At 43.8% G+C, this 22,821-nt stretch overlaps 1 protein-coding gene across 4 annotated transcripts; it reads left to right on the forward strand.

Moving 5' to 3' along the window:
• Positions 1-13: 13 nt before the first annotated feature.
• On the forward strand, positions 14-21,882 carry LOC147457870 (structural maintenance of chromosomes protein 2-like). Of its 4 annotated transcripts, XM_086512654.1 has the most exons (13): positions 14-135; positions 305-411; positions 647-876; positions 995-1,127; positions 1,674-1,822; positions 17,943-18,813; positions 18,900-19,366; positions 19,747-19,842; positions 19,911-20,471; positions 20,562-21,012; positions 21,115-21,275; positions 21,410-21,502; positions 21,593-21,882. In XM_086512654.1, the coding sequence occupies exons 1-13, from the start codon at positions 71-73 to the stop codon at positions 21,665-21,667; spliced, it is 3,459 nt and encodes a 1,152-aa protein (XP_086368780.1). In that variant the 5' UTR covers positions 14-70; the 3' UTR covers positions 21,668-21,882. The 4 variants fall into 4 exon arrangements, with proteins under 4 accessions (XP_086368780.1, XP_086368776.1, XP_086368778.1 ...); XM_086512650.1 differs by having other exon boundaries at positions 602-876; positions 21,115-21,882; XM_086512652.1 differs by lacking the exons at positions 14-135; positions 305-411; positions 995-1,127 and having other exon boundaries at positions 751-876; positions 21,115-21,882.
• Positions 21,883-22,821: the final 939 nt, after the last annotated feature.

Consider the following 22,821-nt stretch of genomic DNA (forward strand, 5'->3'; position numbering starts at 1 on the left):
ATGCGATGCATGGCGAAGGAATGAGTTAGAAGCCACGCTCTCGCTCTCTCTCTCCTCTCTCTCTCACGCTATGGCGTCTACGAGCTCACATCCCGACTGCATGTCGAGCAGAAGTGCGAGGATCAAGTCTCTCAGGTACTCTCTCTCTCTCTCGCTATGCCAAGTTGCAGATCACACTCTTATGTACCCCAAAAACACACACACGCGCGCGCGCGCGCACACACACAGACACACACACACACACACACACACGAGCCTTAGCTTCCGCAACCAAGCCTTAGCTCCCCGTTCCGTTGCTTTGCAGCATCCGTGCATTTAAGTCCTTTGGAGCCGATGTGCAACGCTTCAACTTCGATAAAGGCTTTAACCTTGTTGTGGGTGCAAATGGAAGCGGCAAGTCCAACATACTTGGTACGTGGAATTATACCAAGGACAAATTCAACATGAAGTATGGTTCATAGATAAAAGCAACCAAAAAGCCTTTTTTTACTGACAAAACTCTCTCTCCTGAGGAATGTGTCAGATTTCCTCTTATTTTTAAGTGTTTGGAACCTTTGCTGCTTGCTCATAAAAGAAACTTTGGCAAAAATGTTTCTTTCAGTTTGTCTACAAAGAAATGAAAAGCTTGCTGAATTACACTGTGTAGATGCCATTTGCTTTGCCCTCTGCTCAAAGCCTTCAGCCCTTCGAGTTGGTAGCATCTCAGAGCTTCAATCCACTGACACTAAGGAATCTTGTGAGGTCTCACTCGAGCTTGAAACTTTGGGGCCCTCTGGTGAAGAAGCTGATCTTATCAATATGAGTGTCAGGATCCTCCCTAATGATGTCAGACAATACAAAATAAATGGAAAGCTCAAGTCAGTAAAGGAAATCAAGGTAATTAATTTTATGTCCTCGTATGTGCACTTTTGCACATTTGTGTGTGAGTGCGTGCCTGCTGAGAGAGAGAGAGAGATATGAGAACGGACCAGTATTGCATCAATTATGCATACAGGATATGCTTAAAGAGCACAGGCTTTTGTTGGATGAGACGTCAGCAGTTGTGCATCAGTCAAGTGTCACAGAACTTGCTGACAGAAACTCCCCCTTTAAATTATCTTCCATCATATCGTCAGCATCAGGAGCAGGTAAATTGTGATAGTCTTTATGGAACATGCTTTCAATAGTAAATGTTCCATGAAGAAGATAAATGCTTAACTGGCAATCTTCAAGAGTTCTTTGAAAGCTTGGAAATGATTTGATATATGTCAAATTACTCAACATGTCACGCTTGTTAATGAGATTCACTCCTTGAATTTGTTATGAATGGCTTCTGTTTATGCTTTCCGGTCCATTGGGAGGGTGTAAACTCTCACTTTTATATCTTTACATTGTTGCCAAGAATACATAGACTTTGTTAGGAGCCAAACCATTTAGCGGTCTCACTGGAATTGAAAGCATTGTGTCAAGGAGCCAGTGGTTCTGCTGTCCATACTTTTATTTGCTAAGAAACTGTATGAGTGCCTAGGTCTGTAGTTTTGCAGCTGGTTTGTTTGAAGTTTATCCAATGTTTTTCTGGTGCTCAGTTTTCTGATAGTAAGACTCTTGGCATAACCTAATCAAGAAGAATCGAGCCAGAACTTAAGTAATGTGCGTTGCATTTTCATGATTTCTCATGCTACATAACTTTGCAGGGAGGTGGAATGAAGAAGTAGAGACTGCAACCAAAGAGCTCAAGAGTACAAGAGCTGGACTTGACGAAATTCAAGAGAATATAAGCCTTCTTGAGAGCAGCATCATGGAGGATAATGCCCGCTTAAAGAAGTTGCTGAGGGCTGAACAGGTAAATAGTGTCCTCATAATTTTTAGTTGTGCTGCAAGCATTTGAGACACTTGTTTGCTCTACAAAGCTATAATTGTTCAAGGAAGAGTGCATTTAGTACCACAAATGTGTGCAGGCATAAGTTTAAACTTATCCCTATCTCAGAACAAAAGGCAGGCAACTTACTTTTTGAAAAAGACCCCTTTGGTTGAAGCTACACATGGGTTAGACTAACGCATCTGAACGAAAGAAACATTCGGCATAGTCTCTAGACCCTCTCTGCTCTGGGAATCTGAGCTGCTGTACCTGCCTCTCACAAGGCAATGTGAAGATACTTAAAGTGTGTCGTTGTGTACTTGTCTTTTCTCCAAGATGATCATAATTTTATCTTTGTTGTGCATGCTTTTTATCTAGACACTTTGTGCTCCTCACTCTCTACCTCCGCACGGCATAAACTGCAGATCCTGTCTGCTCTACCTGCCTCTATCTCAAGGTGGTGTGAAGATACTTTGAGCTGTCAACATCCACCCTGGCACCATAAAAACCCCTCCATGTACCTAGGTCTCTGGATAAATCCATCCTCCAAGATGCTCATAAGCTTATCTTATAGTCTAGCATCTTGGGTTCTAGAAATTGACCGAGTGAAATCTGTGTCTATCGTATTAGGACTCTCAAAGGTCCTATTTGAGAGCTCCTTTTCTCTTGCTGTTTGAGAGGTGGGTATGTGGTGCATCTTTGTTATACTAAAATGGTGATAGCTGCCTATGTTTAGCCCATGCTGCATTGTCTCAACAGGTATCCTATCGCCGGATGGTCTATAAGTGCTTGCATCTCGAATACTTTAATCTAAAGACAACAGTTTTGTAAAGCTTCTTCAAGTGCATCCAATTTTTTTTGAGTGTAACCATCCACATCATACATAGTGGCTTGAGTCCAACTGGAGAGTATGTCTAGTTCAAAATGAGTCCAAGCGGAGAGTGTCTAGCTCAAAAATTGCAGTCAAGTAGTCCTTGGCAAAAGCAACTTTGAATTAATGCAAAGTCTTTCATGCTTGGGATCGTGCCATAATAAGTGCATCCACTGTCATAAAGCATTCTCCTTTCGGAATCCCGCAACTAGAGCAATCTTTGTGTCACAAAGTGATGACGTGGCATGACCTAAAGGACATACTCCGGAGAGAGAGGGGTTGGAGCCTAAGTTGAGAAACTTATGGGTTCCTATCCGATGGGGCCCAAGGGACAAAAGAACTGCGTGAAGGCTGATGACATGGCAGTTGTATGGACGCCCACGAATCACGTTGATCACATGGCAGCTGTACGGATGCTCGCGAATTGTGCTGATGACATGGCAGTTGTACGGACGTCCGCATTTTACACTGCTGATGTGGTAGGCCGTAAGGATTACCGCCTATTGGGCTGGGAGCCCCTAGCGCCAACTTTTGGGCTAAGATGCTTTTGAACCTGAAGCTTTTGGGCATCCCTTGTAATGTTTAGAAGAGCCCTTGGGGCCTCATTCTGCAGAGCATCTGAACGCAGAGTCTGAGAGTAGAGGATCCTCGGGAGTTGTACCTTGATGCGATCAATAATAAAGAAATACCGAAAGGGACTCTTGTAACAAACTTGGACATCCCAAGTCAAGATTCTACCGCGACACAGCAGAGATTCACTTCAAAACAATTCATAAAAGATGACATTGCCCGGCGTAGTTCCGTGCCAAGAGGTATTGGCCCCAAAGACTAGCGGCCTTTTCGGTATTTCTTTTTATATTAATCTGTGTGCAAAGTACAAAAGAGTCCGTGGGTACTCACTCTGAGACTTTGCGTCAAGATGCTTTGAGGAGTGAGTCCCAAAGGACTTATTTATTCTTACAAGGAATGCCCCAAAATCAGAGCCCCAAAAGTTAAACTCAAAAGCTTCTCAAACTCAAAAGCAACTGTAACCCAAAAGCTGCCAAATTCAGCCAGCGTAATTTCCAGAAATCCATACGTACTGCCACGTCAGCAATCAGCGCGTTTTGCCACATCAGCAGTCAATGGAAATTGTGGAGATTCATATGGCACTGCCACGGCAGCCTGTCGGCGCATTTCACTGGCAGCCAGCCAGGTGTGTGTGTGTGTCGGAGGGCTTGCCACGCCACCAGTTTGTGACATACCCCCCTCTTGAAAAAATTGTAATCGCCCTCAATTACGCCTACAAAACAGACAGAGGCCATAAATTGTCTTGTTAGTACTGACGCACTAGACACGACACAGCTAGCACTTGTACAAGACGACAATCACATCACCGGACATCACTTGACATCACAGGACATCACATGACAAATCCATTTCAAATCTCAGACCATGACCAATTGGCAACGTATTTAGTAATCGCATCTAGATCCATTTGGGACCTCACGGATGCCCGATCAACTAATCCGTACTGCAATCATGTCTAAAGAGATTTATGAGATCGAAATGCTACAGTCATTTCGTCTTTTAGTTCCTACACTCAATGTAACAAACTTGGACTCTCCAAGTCAAGATTCTACCGCGACACAACAGTGATTCACTTCAAAATAGTTCACAATTCACACTTTAATCGACACGGCCCGGCGTAGTTCCGTGCCTAGAGATATTGGCCCCAAAGACTAGCATCCCTTTCGGTATTTCTTTTTGTATTAATATGTGTTCAAAGTACAAGAGAGTGGGTAGGTGCTCACTCTCAGACTCTACGTCCAGATGCTGCGAGAATTGAGGGCCTAACCACTTATTTATTGGTTACAAGGGATGCCCAAAAGCAGAGCCCCAAAATCAAAAGCTTGAAAGCTTTTTAACATAAAGCAGTTCATCCCAAGAGCCTTGCTAAAATAAGCCATCGTAAAATCAGTTAGCGCAAAAGCAGCAAATCCGTACGACAGTCAGCATGAAAAGCGGAAATCCGTACAGCTGGCCGTACGGCCTGCCACGTCAGCATGTCAGCGCGTTCTGCGTTGAAATTGCAGAGATCCGTACTGTGGCCACGTCAGCCTGTCTGTGTGTGTCCCGGTGTAAGGTGCTGCGGAATGAATGTTGTATTTTCTCAAGATTAGTGATCTTTATTGCTCAAGGTTCCTTTTAGTTCTTTAGGGAAAGAGAGAGCTTTCCGTCTTATGGAGAGTGCTATGATCACGAACAAAGTGAGTGGATATTGTGCGTGCAAGTGAATGAGACTGAGAGGAGGAGAGAGAAGAGATACGACACCGAGAGGTTGTAAAACCCTCCTCCGAAGGCCCCACTCGTCGGTGAGAGTGGTCTACTTTGATTGCACAAAGGTGTACAATGCGTATGCAATTGACTGATGCAATGGGACTATGCCGACGACGACGGTGATGACGACGACGACTTGATGGCTGAAATCTGAGTTCTTCTATTCGCTGAATTCAGGGACTGTTTCGGTGGCTGAAAATGACTGTTTTGGCTGCTTTTTATGGGCTAAACTTGGGGAACAATCTGCAACCTGATAGGGCTGATCTGCTACTGATCTAACCTGCGTTTTCCAATGCTGAATTCTGCTTATAAAAAACGCTGATGCTGCAGGTCTAAGGCTGCTGCAAATCTGCAAGATAGGGCAGCATTTTCAAAGGCTTGCTAACCTGCTTCAAAAACGCTATCAAGCTGAGGTCTTTATGCTGATAAAACTCCACAGAATGTTGAGTTGATGCTGTTAATGCCTAGCGTTAGTGGGAGCTGAAAACGCTAATGGAGGTCAGGTAAAAACGCCAGATTCCAAGCTTTGCTAGCAATCCTGTTAGGGAGGGAAAATGCCAGACAAGTGGTATCTGTAGGCGTTGCTGGTTGTGGGGGAAACGCCAAGGGAGAGATGGGGGTATGGCGATGGGGGTACTGCTGAGAAGTTGCCTGTTGAGCGGGAAGCTCCTGTTGCCTCTTGTGCCAAAAAGTGTGAACTTTGGTTTGCTTATATATTATCTTAGCAAAATTGCCCTACCTACTTTTGTAGGAAAGTCACTTAAAAATAATAAGTGAAAATCCCAATAAATAGGAAAATAGGCTAAATGCACTGGAAAATTCCCCTAACTGATGCTAATGGATTCTGATGGGAATTCCGATGATCATGCTGTGTGCAACCGGAGGATATGCATCTATGCTAAGTGACTGGGCATGCACGGTCTACGAATAGACTCACAAAAGTGCCAGATCACTGCTAATCTAAACTTGACTTGATTGACTGAACCCTTCTGTGGTGTAGCTTGTCCACGGACACATAGGGTTGGAATGTGTCACGTGACATTCCCTCCTTTTCAAAGTGAGGTACTGGTACCGAACTGTATGGCGTCGAGGGAGATTGCCAACAGCATCCAGAATCCTGGAAGGGACTCTTCGCCGGACCACTCTGATGTGTGGGTCGTGCGGTACTTGAACTTCATAAAGGTCTGCAACGCTTGCTTCTTTGGGCCGCGTCGAAAGAGACACAAAGTCTTCTGTAGCTCCTTTGATGCTTCAACTTCGTCTACGGATCTGCTCCTTTCGTTTTCAAGAATCTCCATGGCTGAAAATTCCTGAAACCATCTCCAACACAAAACCATGAACGTACCCATTCCATGTAAAGTGAAGGAAAAAAATATTGTCTTCGCTAAAGACTGTGTATGCAATGTTGATGAACATAGAGACGGAGTGACAACCCGTTCATCAAACATATGCAAACAATGCGCTCGAATCTTTTCTGTTTGATCGAAATCAATCAAGTGTGGCAAATCATAATGAAAATGCCTATGCTTCGTACTCATACAATCATGTGCTCGTTCAGAAACTGTCATGCCAAGGAAGAGACATGTAATGTGACTTCCTGACATACAAACTTTTCTTCACGAAAAATCCGCATACATTCGTGCGTATCCATGAGAGAAACGTGCTCAACATACAATATGTCATGCCTAGCAAAAGGGATCACATAACGATGCTGACTAAAATACAGGAAATCTTCACCAATGAAACACTCGAACCATGGGTGCGTGTTAATCATGCGAACACATAATACTTCCTGTGATGGTTCCTTGGACCAAGGCTCGAGAGCCAAGATCGCTTCTTCTTGAATTATCGAATCGTCTTGTGGGGGTTCTTTGGACCTCGACTCGAAAGCCAAGATCGGATCTTCGTGACTGCTCGAATCTACAACGAGGTTAGGTTCGCTAGAAAAAACATCCACTAACACATCATCCTTGTGAACAATCACATCATCTTCATGCAACGCATCACGCTTGTGAGAAATCACATCTTGATCATGCAAATCATCATGCTTGTCATTGTCATTTAAATCATCATGCAGATCATTATCCTGCAAATCCTGTGTGTCATGCTGTGGAGAAAGAGAGACTGAGAGAATCTCCTTATCTCGAATCCTTTCAATCTTGTCCTGCATATTAGCAATGAGTGATGGAGAAGGAGAAGTATCCACTCCATGAAAGACAGTAGGAGAATCACTTTTTGGCATTGAGAGTTAAAGTGCTACCTCCCAATCAACGAGAGGGTTTATTTCACGAAACCATTTCATCCTAAATCAATCACATCCTGAGAGAGGAGAAACAACATATCTTCTAGTGAAGGTAGTCTGTTGAATTGCAAACAACACATCAAGGCACTCCTTCGTGATGAAGCGCCATACGAGGACGAAAGCCAGAGACCTCGATAGGAGATACTGAGAGAATCTCCTTATCTCGAATCCTTTCAATCTTGTCCTTGAGTGATGGAGAAGAGAGAAGTATCCACTCCATGAAAGACAGTAGGAGAATCACTTTTGGCATTGAGAGTTAAAGTGCTAGCCTCCCAATCAACGAGAGGGTTTATTTCACGAAACCATTTCATGCCTAAAATCATATCACATCCTGAGAGAGGAGAAACAACAAATCTTCTAGTGAAGGTAGTCTGTTGAATTGCAAACAACACATCAAGGCACTCCTTCGTGATGAGAGCGTCCATACGAGGACGAAAGCCAGAGACCTCGATAGGAGATCTCGAACTAACTTTGAGGCGGGCTCTCTCAACAAGAGAGGGGCTGATCACATCATGCATACTACTTGGGTCAAACAATATGACAAAACGGTGCCCCGACGTACGACCATAACATTTAATGAGAGAATCATCAATGGGAGGGTCCTGAGAAACTTTGGGCACAATCGTGTTATCATTCATTGCATTGATAGATGTAGTGGGTGTTGTGGGTTCTTTAGATTCATTCGATTCAAGCTTAGGACATGTTCGTTTTATGTGACCCTTAATGTGACAATGAAAACAACGACCTTCTTTAGAATAAGTGCTTTGTTCTTCCGAAGTGATGTAACCTCCTACAATTCCTTGTGCTACCTTTTTATCTGGAGTAAGCTTAGGTTTAGCAATTGCGTTAGCCTTACCCTTAGATTCATTGGAAGAATTCTTTGATGAGAGACTGTTGGAAGCTGCAAAATACGATTAGAAAAAGACATAACCGGCATACCATTTTGCTTGAGAGCGCGCCAATTGTCCTTCAATCGTGCGAGGTACTGAGGTGGCATAAACCGCGCCTTGAGCTCGTCTTGGAAATTAGCCCAAGTAAAAGAGGGGGGTGAAATCGTCGGTTGCCTCTAGGTGCGCGGCTAGCTGTGCCTCTTGCCATGCGTGGTACCAATTAATGGCGTCACCGGCAAGGTACATAGCTGTCGTCAAAACTTTGCTATTGCTTGTCTTCTTAGTTTTCGTAAAATAAGCATTAAATTGATGCAACCAAGAATGAATAACAGTAGCATCCATCTTACCATCATACTCGCTAAAAATCAACTTTTCTGTAACTGGATGGTTGGACTCCGCATCATGGCTTGCGCCATTTGACAAACTCCCACGATCTTTGGGTGGTTCGGTCTTCGAGGCTAGGACTTTGGCAATAAATTCTTGATTGCGAAGCTCCCTTTGAGCTTCACGCTCGGCGTCCCTTTCTGCTTTGCGTTCTTGTCGTTCAACGCGCTCTTGTTCGAGAGCAAGTCGATTTTCTTCTTGTTGTGCGGCCAATCTTGCGTTTCTTTCGTCGCGCTCGCGTTCTAAAGCAAGGCGCTTGTCTTCCTGTCTATCCATCATGGCCATCATTTGCTTCATCATTGCCTCCATAGGGTCTGGCGTAGATGGCGAAGGGGGAGGGTTGGAAAAATCTCCTGGTGGGGAAAATCCTTCGTCGCCTCTCTCATGCTCATCACCTGAATGCGAAGTATCCATTCCGCTTCGGGTGACGACCATGCACTATGATCTTGGGGTCTTAAGCTCGCGAGGAACTTGGGTTCTTGAGGGTCTTGAGGTCCTTGATTCGTGAGAATCTTGGGTTCTTGAGGTTCTTGAGTCTTGAGGGTCTTGGGTTCTTGGGGTTCTTGAGGTTTTCTTTCGCTTGCAAATCGCGTTGAGAAGGATCGTCTCTTCACCCGAGTTCTACTCTTTTCTGCGGGTGCACCCCTTGGCGGCCTTGCGCTCACACCAAGGTTGCTTTTTTCCACCTCACGTCGATTGGCCGGCCGCTAAGTGCACGGTCCGCTCTCAATGAGTGAAAAGAGACACAAGGGGAGGCTGGACAAGCCCTTCTTTCTTGGGATTCTTGTCACTCTTCAACAAAACACGATTAGGAATCGCCACGTCCAAGTAAACTTGGGTTCGTGCAATCGCAACAAGCAAAAAAAAATATTGTGGCTCTTGTGGTTCTTTCCTTAAGTAATGCAGAACACTTCCAAAGCTCAGATACCAATGTAAGGTGCAGCGGAATGAATGTTGTATTTTCTCAAGATTAGTGATCTTTATTGCTCAAGGTTCCTTTTAGTTCTTTAGGGAAAGAGAGAGCTTTCCGTCTTACGGAGAGTGCTATGATCACGAACAAAGTGAGTGGATATTGTGCGTGCAAGTGAATGAGATTGAGAGAAGGAGAAATGAAATGAAATGAGATGTTATATTAACGTCTTCAAAAGGCCAAAGCGACCTATGAGACCAGAAAGTTACAATGTGGTGGATCTGATACAAAGTTAGAGTAACAAGATGACAAAATGACAGAATGACAAAATGACAAAATAATATACTATGGAATCCTAAATTGCTAGGTGTGGACTAAGCAGCTAAACAACTAGCTGGGATGGGTAAATCATAGGAGATCCAGCATCGGTTGCTGGTGGATCTCATCAATCTCCTCCATGGTCAGTAGTCTGACCGAGCGTTGTGCATGTCGAGCCAAAGTGATCGGAATCCTCTGATGCAGCCTCCGTCGATGCTGTGTAGTCCTTCGCAGTCGTGGGCGTTTGGATCTCCCTAGCTCAGTCGCTCGGTCGATTAGTATGCCTTTGGTGTAAAGCGACGGGCTCTGCTGTGGTAGTAACTCCTGTGGGTGTCTAGTGGCAGCTCTAAAGAAGTCTGTGATCTGTCTCTGAGATTGGCTAGCCTCTCCTCTTATCAGGCTCTCTCTGTGTCTGCGCAGCTCGAGCAAAAACAAACCCAGGCATCTCTGATCCTCGTACTGCATGACTCTAGCGAAAGGTCCAAAGCCCTCTCTGAACAAGCAATGGAAGCGGCCTCGTATCTCGTAGTAGATGGGGCAGTGGCATGTGTAGTGCAACTCTGTCTCAGGCTCGATATCACACAGGGGGCATGTCCTGGCCTCTGCTGGTATTCCGTTGTATCTCCCGGTCTCGATTCGCGGTTGGTGTGAAGATGTGCGAATCTGGCCAATAGCACATCGTATTCCATGAGACAAGTGGGTGTCCATGTAGCTGGGCCTCGTCACAAAACCATCCTCCGTAAGTTGGAGGAGATGCTCTCTGTAGAAAGCCATCTTCGTGCCTAGCTCTTGTGCTGGTTGTATCCATGTCCTCTTGGTGTCTAGCTGAGTCAAATCTTGGCGAATGAGCCTGGTTACCTCGGACTGTGTAAGAGTCAGAGAGGGCGCATCCAGTGAGTACTGGAAGGGGGGCAATCTGTCTATGCTGAACCCATGCATCTGAAACCATGATGATGTCATCTCCCCGTACTAGCATGCTGTATCTCCTTGCATGGCTAACTGTCGAGAGGACTCAAGTGCAAGGCGTGCATATCTGTCTTTGGGAAGTTCCCATATGCGGTGCATGGAGGAGAGAGATCTGGTGAGCGCCTCAACCACCAGTGGGGGGGCAGCTAGCTCTGCTCGTACAATAGCACGTGGTACTGAAGCCTTGGCTCTAATGAGCCGCGAGATCATAGAGACCAGAGGCTTCTCCATGTCCCCCCATCCATCCCTGCGGCCCGTCCTCCCATGATGATCCAGTGAAGGTCCCCAAATCTCAGCTCCGTAAAGCAATGCAGAAGCCACCAGAGTGTCAAAGAGCTAGAGCTTCGTCCGAGGCTCCTGAAACTGAACCTGTGAACACATCCTTTCCAATCTACCCAACGCTGCATGGGCTCTGGTCAATCTAGTCTCTGCTGCCCTCCTTAATGAAAATGCTGGCCCACTAAAAACCACTCCAAGGTAAGTGTAAGCATCTGTATACTCCACCTTCTCCTGGCCGTATGTGAAGGCAGGTGCTGATCTCCTAATCCACTGTGGGGTGGTATTAAATACCATGACCTTGGTTTTACCAAGGTTTACGGATAGACCACTTTCTTGGGCAAACCTATGCAAAGCATCCAAGTGACGTTGCATCCCTTTTGGAGAGTCGGAGATCAACACAATATCATCAGCATATAACAATAGTGGAATCCATGTCCCTGCCAGCTGTGCACCTCTATCACCATCTCTCTCAATGTAGTCAGAAGCCTCATCTACATACATACCAAATAGAGTAGGAGAGAGCGGGCAGCCCTGCTTCACCCCAATAGTGGAGAGAGAAGAGATACGACACCGAGAGGTTGTAAAACCACCCTCCGAAGGCCCCACTCTCGTCGGCGAGAGTGGTCTACTTTGATTGCACAAAGGTGTACAACGTGTATGCAATGGACTGATGCAATGGGACTATGCCGATGACGACGACGACTTGATGGCTGAAATCTGAGTTCTTCTATTCGTTGAATTCGGGGACTGTTTCAGTGGCTGAAAATGACTGTTTTGGCTGCGTTTTTATGGGTTAAACTTGGGGAAGAATCTGCAACCTGATAGGGCTGATCTGCTACTGATCTAACCTGCGTTTTCCTGCTGATAAAAAACGCTGATGCTGCAGGTCTAAGGCTGCTGCAAATCTGCAAGATAGGGCAGCGTTTTCAAAGGCTTGCTAACCTGCTGCAAAAACGCTATCAAGCTGAGGTCTTTATGCTGATAAAACTCCACAGAATGTTGAGTTGATGCTGTCAATGCCTAGCATTAGTGGGAGTTGAAAACGCCAATGGAGGTCAAGTAAAAACGCCAGATTCCAAGCTTTGCTGGCGATCCTGCTAGGGAGGGAAAACGCCAGACAAGTGGTATTTGTAGGCGATGCTGGTTGTGGGGGAAACGCCAAGGGAGAGATGGGGGTATGGCGATGGGGGGTACTGCTGAGAAGTTGCCTGTTGAGCGGGAAGCTCCTGCTGCCTCTTGTGCCAGAAAGTGTGAACTTTGGTTTGCTTCTATATTATCTTAGCAAAATTGCCCTACCTACTTTTGTAGGAAAGTCACTTAAAAATAATAAGTGAAAATCCCAATAAATAGGAAAATAGGCTAAATGCGTTGGAAAATTCCCCTAACTGATGCTAATGGATTCTGATGGGAATTCCGATGATCATGCTGTGTGCAACCGGAGGATATGCATCTATGCTAAGTGACTGGGCATGCACAGTCTACGAATAGACTCACAAAAGTGCCAAATCACTGCTAATCTAAACTTGACTTGACTGACTGAACCCTGCTGTGGTGTAGCTTGTCCACGGACACATAGGGTTGGGATGTGTCACGTGACACCCGGGGTCTGCTACCATGCCACGTCACCCATTTGTGACATACCCCCCTCTTGAAAGCATTGTAATCGCCCTCGATTACGCTTGCAAAACAGATTAGCAGACACTGATTGTTAGTACCGACGCACTAGGAACAACACATCTAGCATATGTGCCAATCGACAGTCACAGCACAGGACATCACATGACAAATCATATTCAAAATCATTCCAAATCTCAGACCATGATTAATCGGCAACGTATTTAGTAATCGCATCTAGATCCAGTCGGGACCTCACAGATGCTCGATTAACTAATCCGTATTGCAATCATGTCTATAGAGATTTATGAGACCGAAATGTTGCAGTTATTTCGTGTATCAGTTCCTACATTCAAACAAGTCAAGTACAAATTAATTAGTATCATTTTCAGGAATTCCAGTTCATAAAGTCATACAACAGAAAACTGTCAGCCCAGCAGTATCCCTGAAACCCAAAGGGACATCAGTGACTTTATATCAAAATACCGAGGCAATCTGTCGACAAAGGAGCGGAGGGACTCCCCTCTTGTGCAAACCGCTGCACGAGATTTGCCCATGCTGAAATCGGGGTTCTATCGGAGTAGACTATGCTAAACCGAATGCTTCAAGGTAAAGTTCCAGAATCTGAGGAGTATTTGCTAGGTTCTCCTCCTCCATCCACTTCGCATCCAATGCGAAATAGTTCTTGAATTTAACCAAGAACCGCCTCATCACTTTACCTTTAATCTTTCTATCTTTATGTGCCAATATCTATTCTAGAACGAGTATCTCCTTGCTTTCCTCCACTTCGGGTTGCTCATCTGGCTCCCCATCATCGGGCACGTCGCCTTTAAAAGGCTTCAAGAGACTCACATGAAAAGCATTGTGAATTCTCCAAGTATCTAGCAGCTTCAGTCTAAAGGAGACATATTTTATCTTTTCTTTTATCTGGAAAGGTCCATAGTATCTCATGCTAAGCTTTGGGAAAAGCCGCTACTTTCCCTTTTTCTTTCTCAGGCGTGCCTTCTCAAAACGTAAGAGCACCCAATCGTCTTCCTTTAATTTCAAATCGCGACGGTGTCAATCTGCTGCCTTCTTATATCTTTCTTGAGATTTCTCTGAAGCCTTTTGGACCTTGACAAAAGCGGTGTCCACGTCCCACGTGTACTAGTCGGCTTCAAAAATCTTATCTTTCGTAATTAGGAAGGGTGGAACCTTCGTAGCAGCTTCAATAATCTCAAATGGCGGCCTTCCGTGTCGAAGAGTGGATCATGTTATTGTAGGCAAATTCCACCAAAGGCAAAAACTTTTCCCATTGAGTCTTCTGATAATAAATGGAAGACTTCAATAAATCCAGTACGATTGAATTTGCAATCTCAGATTGCCCATTTGTCTGCAGGTGGAAAGATGACGAGAATTGTAACTGTGTGCCAATGTTCTCCAAATAGCCTTCCAAAACAAACTCGTGAATCAGGGATCTCTGTCAAAGACTATTGTCTTAGGCATGCCATGTAATCTGAATATATGGGCAATGAGTAGTCTCGCTAAATGATCCGGCTTGACTGTTTTCTTCACTGGAATGGAATGAGCTTGCTTGCTAAATCTGTCAATAACAGTTCAGATACCATCGTGCCCACTCTGAGTCTTCGGGAGATAAAAAATGAAATCCATAGCAATACTTTCCCAGGGGCGGGTGGGAATGAGTAAAGGCTGTAACAATCCCTGTGCTTTATGCCTACCAAACTTGACTTTTTGGCATACCAAGCAACTGCGTACAAAATCATCCACGTCCTTCTTGAGTCTCGGCCAAAAGAAGTATCGCTCCACACCTGTCAAGGTGGTATCAATGCCGTGGTGACCCGTAAATGGTGGACAATGGCATTCAATTAGAACCTTTTTCCTCAATGGCTGTGTAACACACAACCTCGTTTTCTTCATCAAGTAGCCATCCCGAATGGAATATCCTGCTACTACCTCCCCATTTTGTATTCAACTGAATACATCTGAAAAATCTGGATCTGTGGAGACCGTAAAATCGGCTTCGAGTAGGTAATGTCACCACTGAGTAAGAGCATGGATAACCGCCAAAAGCTCTCTCATATATCTATGCTGTCAATTCCGGCCTTGAAAACAATCGGCTCTCATAGGCAATGACATGGCCTTCTTGCATTAAGACCGCACCCAGACTACGACCACAAGCATCACAATATACTTCGAATGACTTCTGCAAATCCGGCAAAGTCAAAAGTGGTCTCATAGTCAATTTCTCTTTCAAAGTCTGAAAGGCAGTCACTTCTGTGGATCCCCACGAGAAAGGGACTCCTTTCTGTGTCAGATATGCAAAGAGGAAGCAACCTCTGCAAACTTTCTAATGAACCGCCGATAGTAAGAACATAAGCCCAAGAGGCTTTTAACTTCATGGACATTCTTCAAATCGGGCCAATCACGTATAGTCTCAATCTTGGCCGGGTCCATCTGCACTCCTGCTGCTGAGACAATGTGTCCCAAAAAGTGTATCTCTGATAAGAAAAATTCACTCTTCTTTGCATTGATCACCAACTTGTGATCTCGCAATGCCTGAAAGACCTGTAGCAGATGTTCTCTATGTTCTGCCTTAGCCTTGGAGAAGACTATAATGTCATCCAAGAAAGTGCCAACAAAAGATTTGTAATCTCTGAAAATCTTGTCCATCATTCTGTTAAAGGTCGCTGGAGCATTGGTAAGGCCAAAAGGCATCACCAAAAAATTCATATAAATCGAAGCTCGTCCGAAAAGCTGTCTTATAGACATCTCCCGGCGCGATTCGGATTTGATGATATCCGCTCTTCAAATCGATCTTGTTGAAACAAGAGGATCCCTGTAGTCGGTCAAGAATATCATCGATCCTGAGAATCGAGAATTTGTTCTTGATGGTGATTTTATTGAGAGCTCTATAATCAATGCACATTCTCCAAGATCTGTCTTTCTTTATTTGAGTTTTGGAGGTCTAATCGCGGACGATTACTCTTCTTTCGAGAGGGGAGTATGCCACAAAGTTGGTGATGTGGCACTAGTTGAAGATTGGGGAAGGGGGGAGGGACTCTAGAATTCACCCTAGCCAACTTATTGAAGACGACCAAGGGGCCTAAAACCAGACAAAGAGGCTTAGGATTAAAATCCTAACCCCTGACCACTTGCAGATCTTGGCCGAGGGGTCTAAAACCCAACCCAAAGATAAAGAGGCTTAGGATTAAAATCCTAACCCTGACCACTTGCAGATCTTGGCGGAGGGGCCTAAAACCCTTAAGTAATAATAAAAACCTCATAATGGCGTAAGATGACGACGTGATAGTGCTGTACGGATTTGCCCGCGATTTGTGGAATTGACAGCTGGAGTAGCAGCGCTGTACGGACAGCCCTTTGGGTGCTAGGTTTTGGTGTTTCCGCTTTTGGATGCACTGGTCTCTCTTTGGCATTCTACCCTATGGAGAAACAGAGCAGAGACCTAGAGCTTGTACGTTGTTGAAGCAATATAAAGAAATACCGAAAGGGGCGCCGGTGCAGTGTGGGAGTGGAACTTTGCCATACTCTCTCTCTCTCTCTCTCTCTCTCTCTCTCTCTCTCTCTCTCTCTCTCTCTTTGCTAGAGCTGCGCAGACTTAGGGAGAGCTTGCTGAGGACATCAGGGGAAAGACAGTCTCAGAGACGAATCACAGAGTTCTTTACACCAGACAGAGGAGAGCAAACGGAGCAGTCATTACAGCCTACTCATACTAGAGGTACACTGTTTGACAGAGCCACTGAACTTGGCAGATCCGGACGTCCACGACCTCGGGGGGTCTCCCACTACCGACGAAGGTTGCAACAGAAGATACAGATCACTCTAGCTCGACATGCAAGACGCCCAACCAGAGTTTTGACCATGGAGGAAGTCGATGAGATCCGATAGCGACCGATGAGAGATTTCATCTGAACCCACAAACCCCCCCTCCCCCCCCCCCCCCCCCCCCCCCCCCCCCCCCCCCCCCCTTATTCCCTTTCTCCTTAGTGCCTTAGTGTTTTAGTGTTAGTTCTTTGTAACTTGGTAACTTTGTAACTTGGTAATTTCCGTACTCAGACATGGTATCAGATTCACCAATTGTAACTTTTTGGTCTCATAGGTCATTTTGGCCTTTTGAAGACGTTAATATAACATTTCATTTCTCTCTCTCTCTCTCTCTCTCTCTCTCTCTCTCTCTCTCTCTCTCTCTCTCTCTCTCTCTCCACCAACCCCCTCCCCCCCCGCCGTTGTGTTCAGCTGTTTTGAAGTGCTAAAAGTTTGTTCGAGTTTGTTCTTTTCAGTTGGCATGTGGTGGTGCCCTCCCATTACAGAATTAGAGGGTGGAGAAAATAGTAGGGTCGGACATAATATGGAACAGAACTCGAGAAATCTAAGGAACAATACGAATAGAAAAGACTTGCGGTTAAGAGGTCGTAGGAATAGTTTGCTGTCAATTTCTCTCAGCTTGTGATGCAATAGTGATTTGCAATTCCCACACGAGTCAACAATGTATTCCCGAGCCATCCTGAGCCATTAGGGAACATCTCAGCTTTGCATGTGGTTGTGAGATTTGGCCAAAGTCAATTGGCCAAAGTCAAAGCTTCCTTCTTGTTGAATTGATCTTCCCTTTGGGAGGACAAGAGAAGAGCCGTCCGTACTCGATACCACTGAAACGGACTGACAATAGTTGATACATGGTCAAGAATTGAAAGGACAGGTCACCTTAAATTTGCATGCCGGAAACAATGTGCTGGGACTTGAACTCAGTGTTACGGGCTGAAGAGCATAAAATTTTCTTTTCTTGAAACTTGGCTCACAAACTGGATTATTTGCCTTGATGACAGATGATCAGGGAAAATGGATCTTTAACGAGGAAGGATGGAGTGTAATGCAAAGGCATATTTATGTACTAAAGCCATCTTGTGGTCGTGCGGTTGAGATGGTTGGTACATGTTGGATATCGAATTTTTATGGAAGGAGTTGGTAGGAAGGAAGAAATTGGCAGACTATGAATAAGTATTTTTCTTTGATAATCATATACATAAGTATAATTGGAGTTTTAACTCTAGATTTTCTATTCAGTGTAAACCACTTGGCAACTTTGTTCTACTTACATAATACATTTACAGCCCATTTTGTCAATAAAATACCTGTAAATCATCCTTGCATTGCTTCTTTAGGAACTTTTTGATGTGTGTTGCTTAAACTTCTCTTTGTTTCCACTGCCACAAAACTAACAACTTCCACCTTTTCAGCTAGTGAATGGAATATCTTATGCAACAAAGCAGATTGTCAAATTCCAGGCACAAAAGCTTCAGAAAGTGCGAGCTGTGATTTCAGAAAAAGAAGAGGAGGTAAAATCTAAAGAAGTCGGCATTGAAGAATGGCTACTTTTTGTTAAGGACAAAAGATCTGTTTTGAATGAACACAAACGTATCTCAAGAGGGGCTGCAAGGGACTTAAATATAGAAAAGAATAAAATTCTGGATATCATAGCAATGAGAGAGGAGGAGATTGCAGCATCTGAGAGTCAGTTGAAAGAAGGTCTGCTGCTTAAAGATCAGCTAGAAAGCGCAAAGCTTGTTGCTGAGAACCTTAAGATGGAGATGTCTGTTCTGAAAAACAGGCTTGAAGAAAAGCAAAGCATGGTAGAAAGGCTTGAGGTGAAGTCTACAAATCTGGGAAGAGCAGATACTTCCAATGGCAGCTTTCAAAGGTACAAAGATGAATTGTCGAATAATTTGAAGGTGACAAAATTGAAGCTGAAGAACCTGAACATCGAAGAAACAAATCTCCAGACTTCATTACAGGGTGCAGAGAAAGCATTATCCTATTGGGAAACACATTGGCAGTCAAGAAAAGAGGAGCAGACAAAGTTGGCTCAGTTTAAAGAGACTTGTGATCTCCACGCCATTGGCATGACACAAGAAATGCGCAAACAATGCTTGGGTCTGAAGAGATCAATTGAAGACCTTCAAACTCAATCACAAATTTTGTGCTCAGAACTTGGAAGTCTTTCGTTGGAGGAAGCAGCCCTACCAGCGTGGCCTCTACATTCTTGTTTCACATTTAAGTCTGGAATTGAAGACATGTCCAAGTACATGAAGGCACTAAATGTGATTGCAGGTCGACTCAATTACATGCTCTACAGTCCTTGCTGTTTAGCTGATGCCAAAGTTCCTTTGATGAGCTAAAATCTTGACGTGACTTAGGTTTTATGAAACGAGTCTGCGTCACTGAAACAACCAATGCAGCAGCCAACCTTTTACAGATGAGGGAAAACAGCGGGAACACCAGTACTTTCTGCCGCATATGGCCTCTGGACCGTCTTAAATGTAGTGATGACATCAGACATCAGCGAAATATTCAAAGTCTTTATCCCAAAGGAAGTGTAGTTCTGCCGATGGAACTTCTTCAGTTTGATCAGAGGTTCAAAAAAGTCATTACTAGAGCCTTTGGAACTTATGTTATCTCTCTGTCAGACGATGTAGGGTGCGATCTTGCGGTAAGGAACAAAGTTTGGAATGTTACCCTTGATGGAAGGGTAAATCGGACTGGTTCAGTTTCTGGAGGCTGGCGAAGTAATGAGAACAATAGCTACCTGCATCTCAAGCTTCAAAAAGAAAAGACAGATCAGGAATTGGCCTCCTTGGTTACTAAGCAGAGCAAGTGTGAAAAGGTGAAGTGTTCTTCTGACCCAAACTTCCGCCATCATGTTTTCCCTTATTTGTACTTAAAATACATAAAGTAAATGTTCAATGGATTCAAAGGCTAGTGGTATGCCTGCATAATTATCCCTTTGGTAACTGGTTTCTTGTAGTAACTGAATTTCTTATAAAATTTGTGGGTGGGCTGTTGTTAAGGAGAGATGGTAGGATCAACCACAGGATGCATGTTTTTGGTTTCTTGAGTGGTTTCAAAAGTGGAGCATTGTGAAGTATCAATAAGGTTAATTGAAAAAAAAACGCATTCAGGACTGGCTAGAGATGCCCCTCTATTACTACATTTTGCTTTGTGAAAGATGAAAGTTACTTTTGACCTCTACCTTATGCTTCTCAGGACATCAAGGAGCTTGAGAAAGTAGCCCTGGAATATGGAGCATGCAAATCCAGGACCGAAACTGTACTGAAAGATATACTCCTTGCAGAAGATCAAGTAAGTTTATCACAGATATCCCTTTTGTGCTCTATTTTGGACTTTTTTGAATGTAAATTTGTATGCAGATAAAGTCTCTCAAAAAAGAAGTTACTAGTTATCAGACACAGCTTCAACATCATCGAAAGCTGATAGCGTTTGCTCAAAGAGATGCTGAAACAACTGAAAAGACACTGGCTAGTTGTGTCGATGATCTAGACAGCAAAGTGGGATTAGAGTATTTTAAGGATGCACTGAACAATGCCAAGGCAGAAAAGGGTTCTCTAGTTGAAGCGCTTGAGAGACTTCAAGCTGAAGTTGAAGAAGCTCAGGCAGGTGTGTCAGTTCTAGCCCACAAGGTGTCTAATCTAAAGACAGAGGATCTGAGGCAATCAGTTGAATCAAAAGCAGTAGAACTTCAGGGCTTGAAAGCAAACCTGTCTCAAATTGAAGCTGCAATGGAGCAAGTTGCACATGAAGAAAGCCTTCGGACTGAGATGATGGTTCGTGACCAAGAAGCTATTGATAATGCAGAGAAGTGCATTGAGGAGATGAAGTCAGAAGTCTTAAAACTCCAAAAAGAGGTTGCACAGATGAAGCGCGAGGAAGAGAAGATCGGCAATGACTTGCAGGAGCTACCAACCTTGCGAGTGAGCTCTTTGTGATTCCATTAGATTAAACAGCAGGTTGTTTTGACTGGCTGGTTGTAGCTTCATCATCTCACTCTCTCAAATTTTCAGGATGATGAAGCTGCTGAAGTCCACGATATCAAGGATGTTCATAGCTATGCTATTGCAAAACACAACCTGAACAAGATGGCTGCCGAGCTAAACCAACTACGGTCAGAACAACAGGGAATGTCTCTTGCAGAACAGGTTGCTATCAAAGAGAGAGCTGACAAGCTGCAAGTCTTCAAAGAGAGAAGGGGTTCTATTATTGACTCTATAGACATTCTCCTGGAAGGTATTGAGAAGTCCAAAAAGAGAGTGCAGGAGGCGAATGAGGTAGTCTTCCAGAAAGTTTGCCAGGCATTTTCTGAGACCTGTGAATTTCTTTTGCCGAATAAGCTGGTGAAGCTGATCAAAGTAGGAACCCATGTGGAAGATGGAGTGAAATTTACATTTGCAAACCAATCATCGGGAGCCAAAACTGCTTCAAATAAATGGAAGACCAGCTTGGGGGAGCTTTCAGGTAGACTGAAAGTACTTTCATGGAGAGAGAGAGAGAGAGAGAGAGAGAGAGAGAGAGAGAGAGAGAGAGAGAGAGAGAGAGAGAGATTCTTGATGGCTGCAGGTGGACAAAGAACTCTCTTAAGCCTTGCATTCTTGCTGACAGTTGCAATATCTGGACAAAGTCCCTTGTATCTGCTAGATGAAGTAGATGCAGCTTTGGATGAAGAGAATCAGAACAGAGTTGCGAAGTTGATAAAGAACATAGTATCAAAGGGTAGCCAGGTGATTTGTGTGAGTCATCATTTTTCATTTCAGCAGCAAGCGGACATGCTTGTTCAAGTCACAAAAGCTGATGGTACAACCAAGCTTCATCAAACCTACACAGGCGTTTCAGGCGTTTGAGATTGTATTTTCAGGTGGCCTCCCTCTATTCAAACTGCAAAGTAGAAGAAGCTTTACCTTTGATGAGAGTTGAGTATGTACTCAGTAGCTGTTCAAGGAAAAAGCAAGTCAGTTGTGGAAGATTTGTTACTAAATTATGTCGCGAAAAGAAAGAAGTATAAATAGAGCACCCACATCATGGACATGTTTTTCTGTAGAATCAGAGACAATGCTCAGTTGAGAATGCTCCTTCAATATGCAAAATTGAAAGGGAGAAATCTTTCTATTTTTAAATATAGAAAGCACCCACATCATAGACATGTGTTTCTGTAGAATCCGAGACAATGCTCAGATGAGAATGCTCCTGTCCAGTGGGTGACGATGGAAAGGCAACCACTCCTGTCTCTCCTGTGTCAAATTGTATGGGTTATATGTCACCAGATTGTACCAAAAAGAACAAGTGATAAAATTAAGAGGCCATCCTTGGATAGGATGATTTCAAGGTCAAGGTCCATGTTAAATACCTCCCTCCCATTTTAAATTTTACACGAAACTTGAACCCTAATCAAGTAACAAAAATCATAGATACAAATGGAAGAAATTAATGCACTAAGTAATTAAAAGTGAATATAATGTGTAACTTAAACCAACAGAGTTAAAACATACATAATAATTAAAAGAAAGTATCAATCTATAATTTAACCCAACGGATAATTTTTAAGATGTGGAAATTTTTTAATCACATTTATTTAACTAGTGGTGTCACTTCAACACAAGTGTCAGATTTGGAAAAGGTAAATGAAAGTTAGTCTTATATGGAACACGGTGAAATGTCACATGGCATGCTAAGCTAAGGTAGATGATTTGTACTTAGACATTTTGTTATATATTTTTTGTGTGTGTGTGTGAGTGAGAGAGAGAGAGAGAGAGAGAGAGTTTTCAAGGTGTGCAAAGCATACAATATTTCTTCCACATTACCACTATGCACATGTGATTTTGGTGCATATATAGCTCAAAATTTTCTTGTATCTATCAATGGAAAGAATTAGTACCGAGAAGTTGCAACTACTATCACAAACACATTAGAACACCTACTTCATTGTCCATAACCTTGAACACTTATGTAAACAAATGTATGAGGGTACTTGCTTTAGCCCTCCCTCATACATTTTTATATTCGTGTATTTGTTGCATTAAGGTGAATTCCAAATTTCTAGCAATTTACATGTCCAACATGGCACAAGATCTTCCAACAGAGCATACATTTAATTTTAAACATCCATCTCTTGATTGCCAATCGGCACAAGACCCTCTTGCGTGTGTATGGTGCATGTCAATGAGGATTTGGTTGGCGATCATGGGTTGGTTGATCAACACTATTATAACTGTTTCTTGACTCACCTTGCCACTATAGAAAATAATTTTGCATCATTGAATGCTAATGTTA

The sequence above is a fragment of the Adiantum capillus-veneris genome, chromosome 5, assembly GCF_014529385.1.
Source record: "Adiantum capillus-veneris isolate H3 chromosome 5, ASM1452938v2, whole genome shotgun sequence".
NCBI lineage: Eukaryota > Viridiplantae > Streptophyta > Polypodiopsida > Polypodiales > Pteridaceae > Adiantum > Adiantum capillus-veneris.

What these genes read in the sequence shown, in the direction of transcription:
- LOC147457870 (XM_086512654.1), top strand. Translation starts at nt 71, where the DNA reads ATGGCGTCTACGAGCTCACATCCCGACTGCATGTCGAGCAGAAGTGCG. An exon ending in AGTTGCTGAGGGCTGAACAG is followed by an intron (nt 1,823 to 17,942) that starts GTAAATAGTGTC and finishes CCACCTTTTCAG; the next exon opens with CTAGTGAATGGAATATCTTA. An exon ending in GCTGTTCAAGGAAAAAGCAA is followed by an intron (nt 21,503 to 21,592) that starts GTCAGTTGTGGA and finishes GTTTTTCTGTAG; the next exon opens with AATCAGAGACAATGCTCAGT.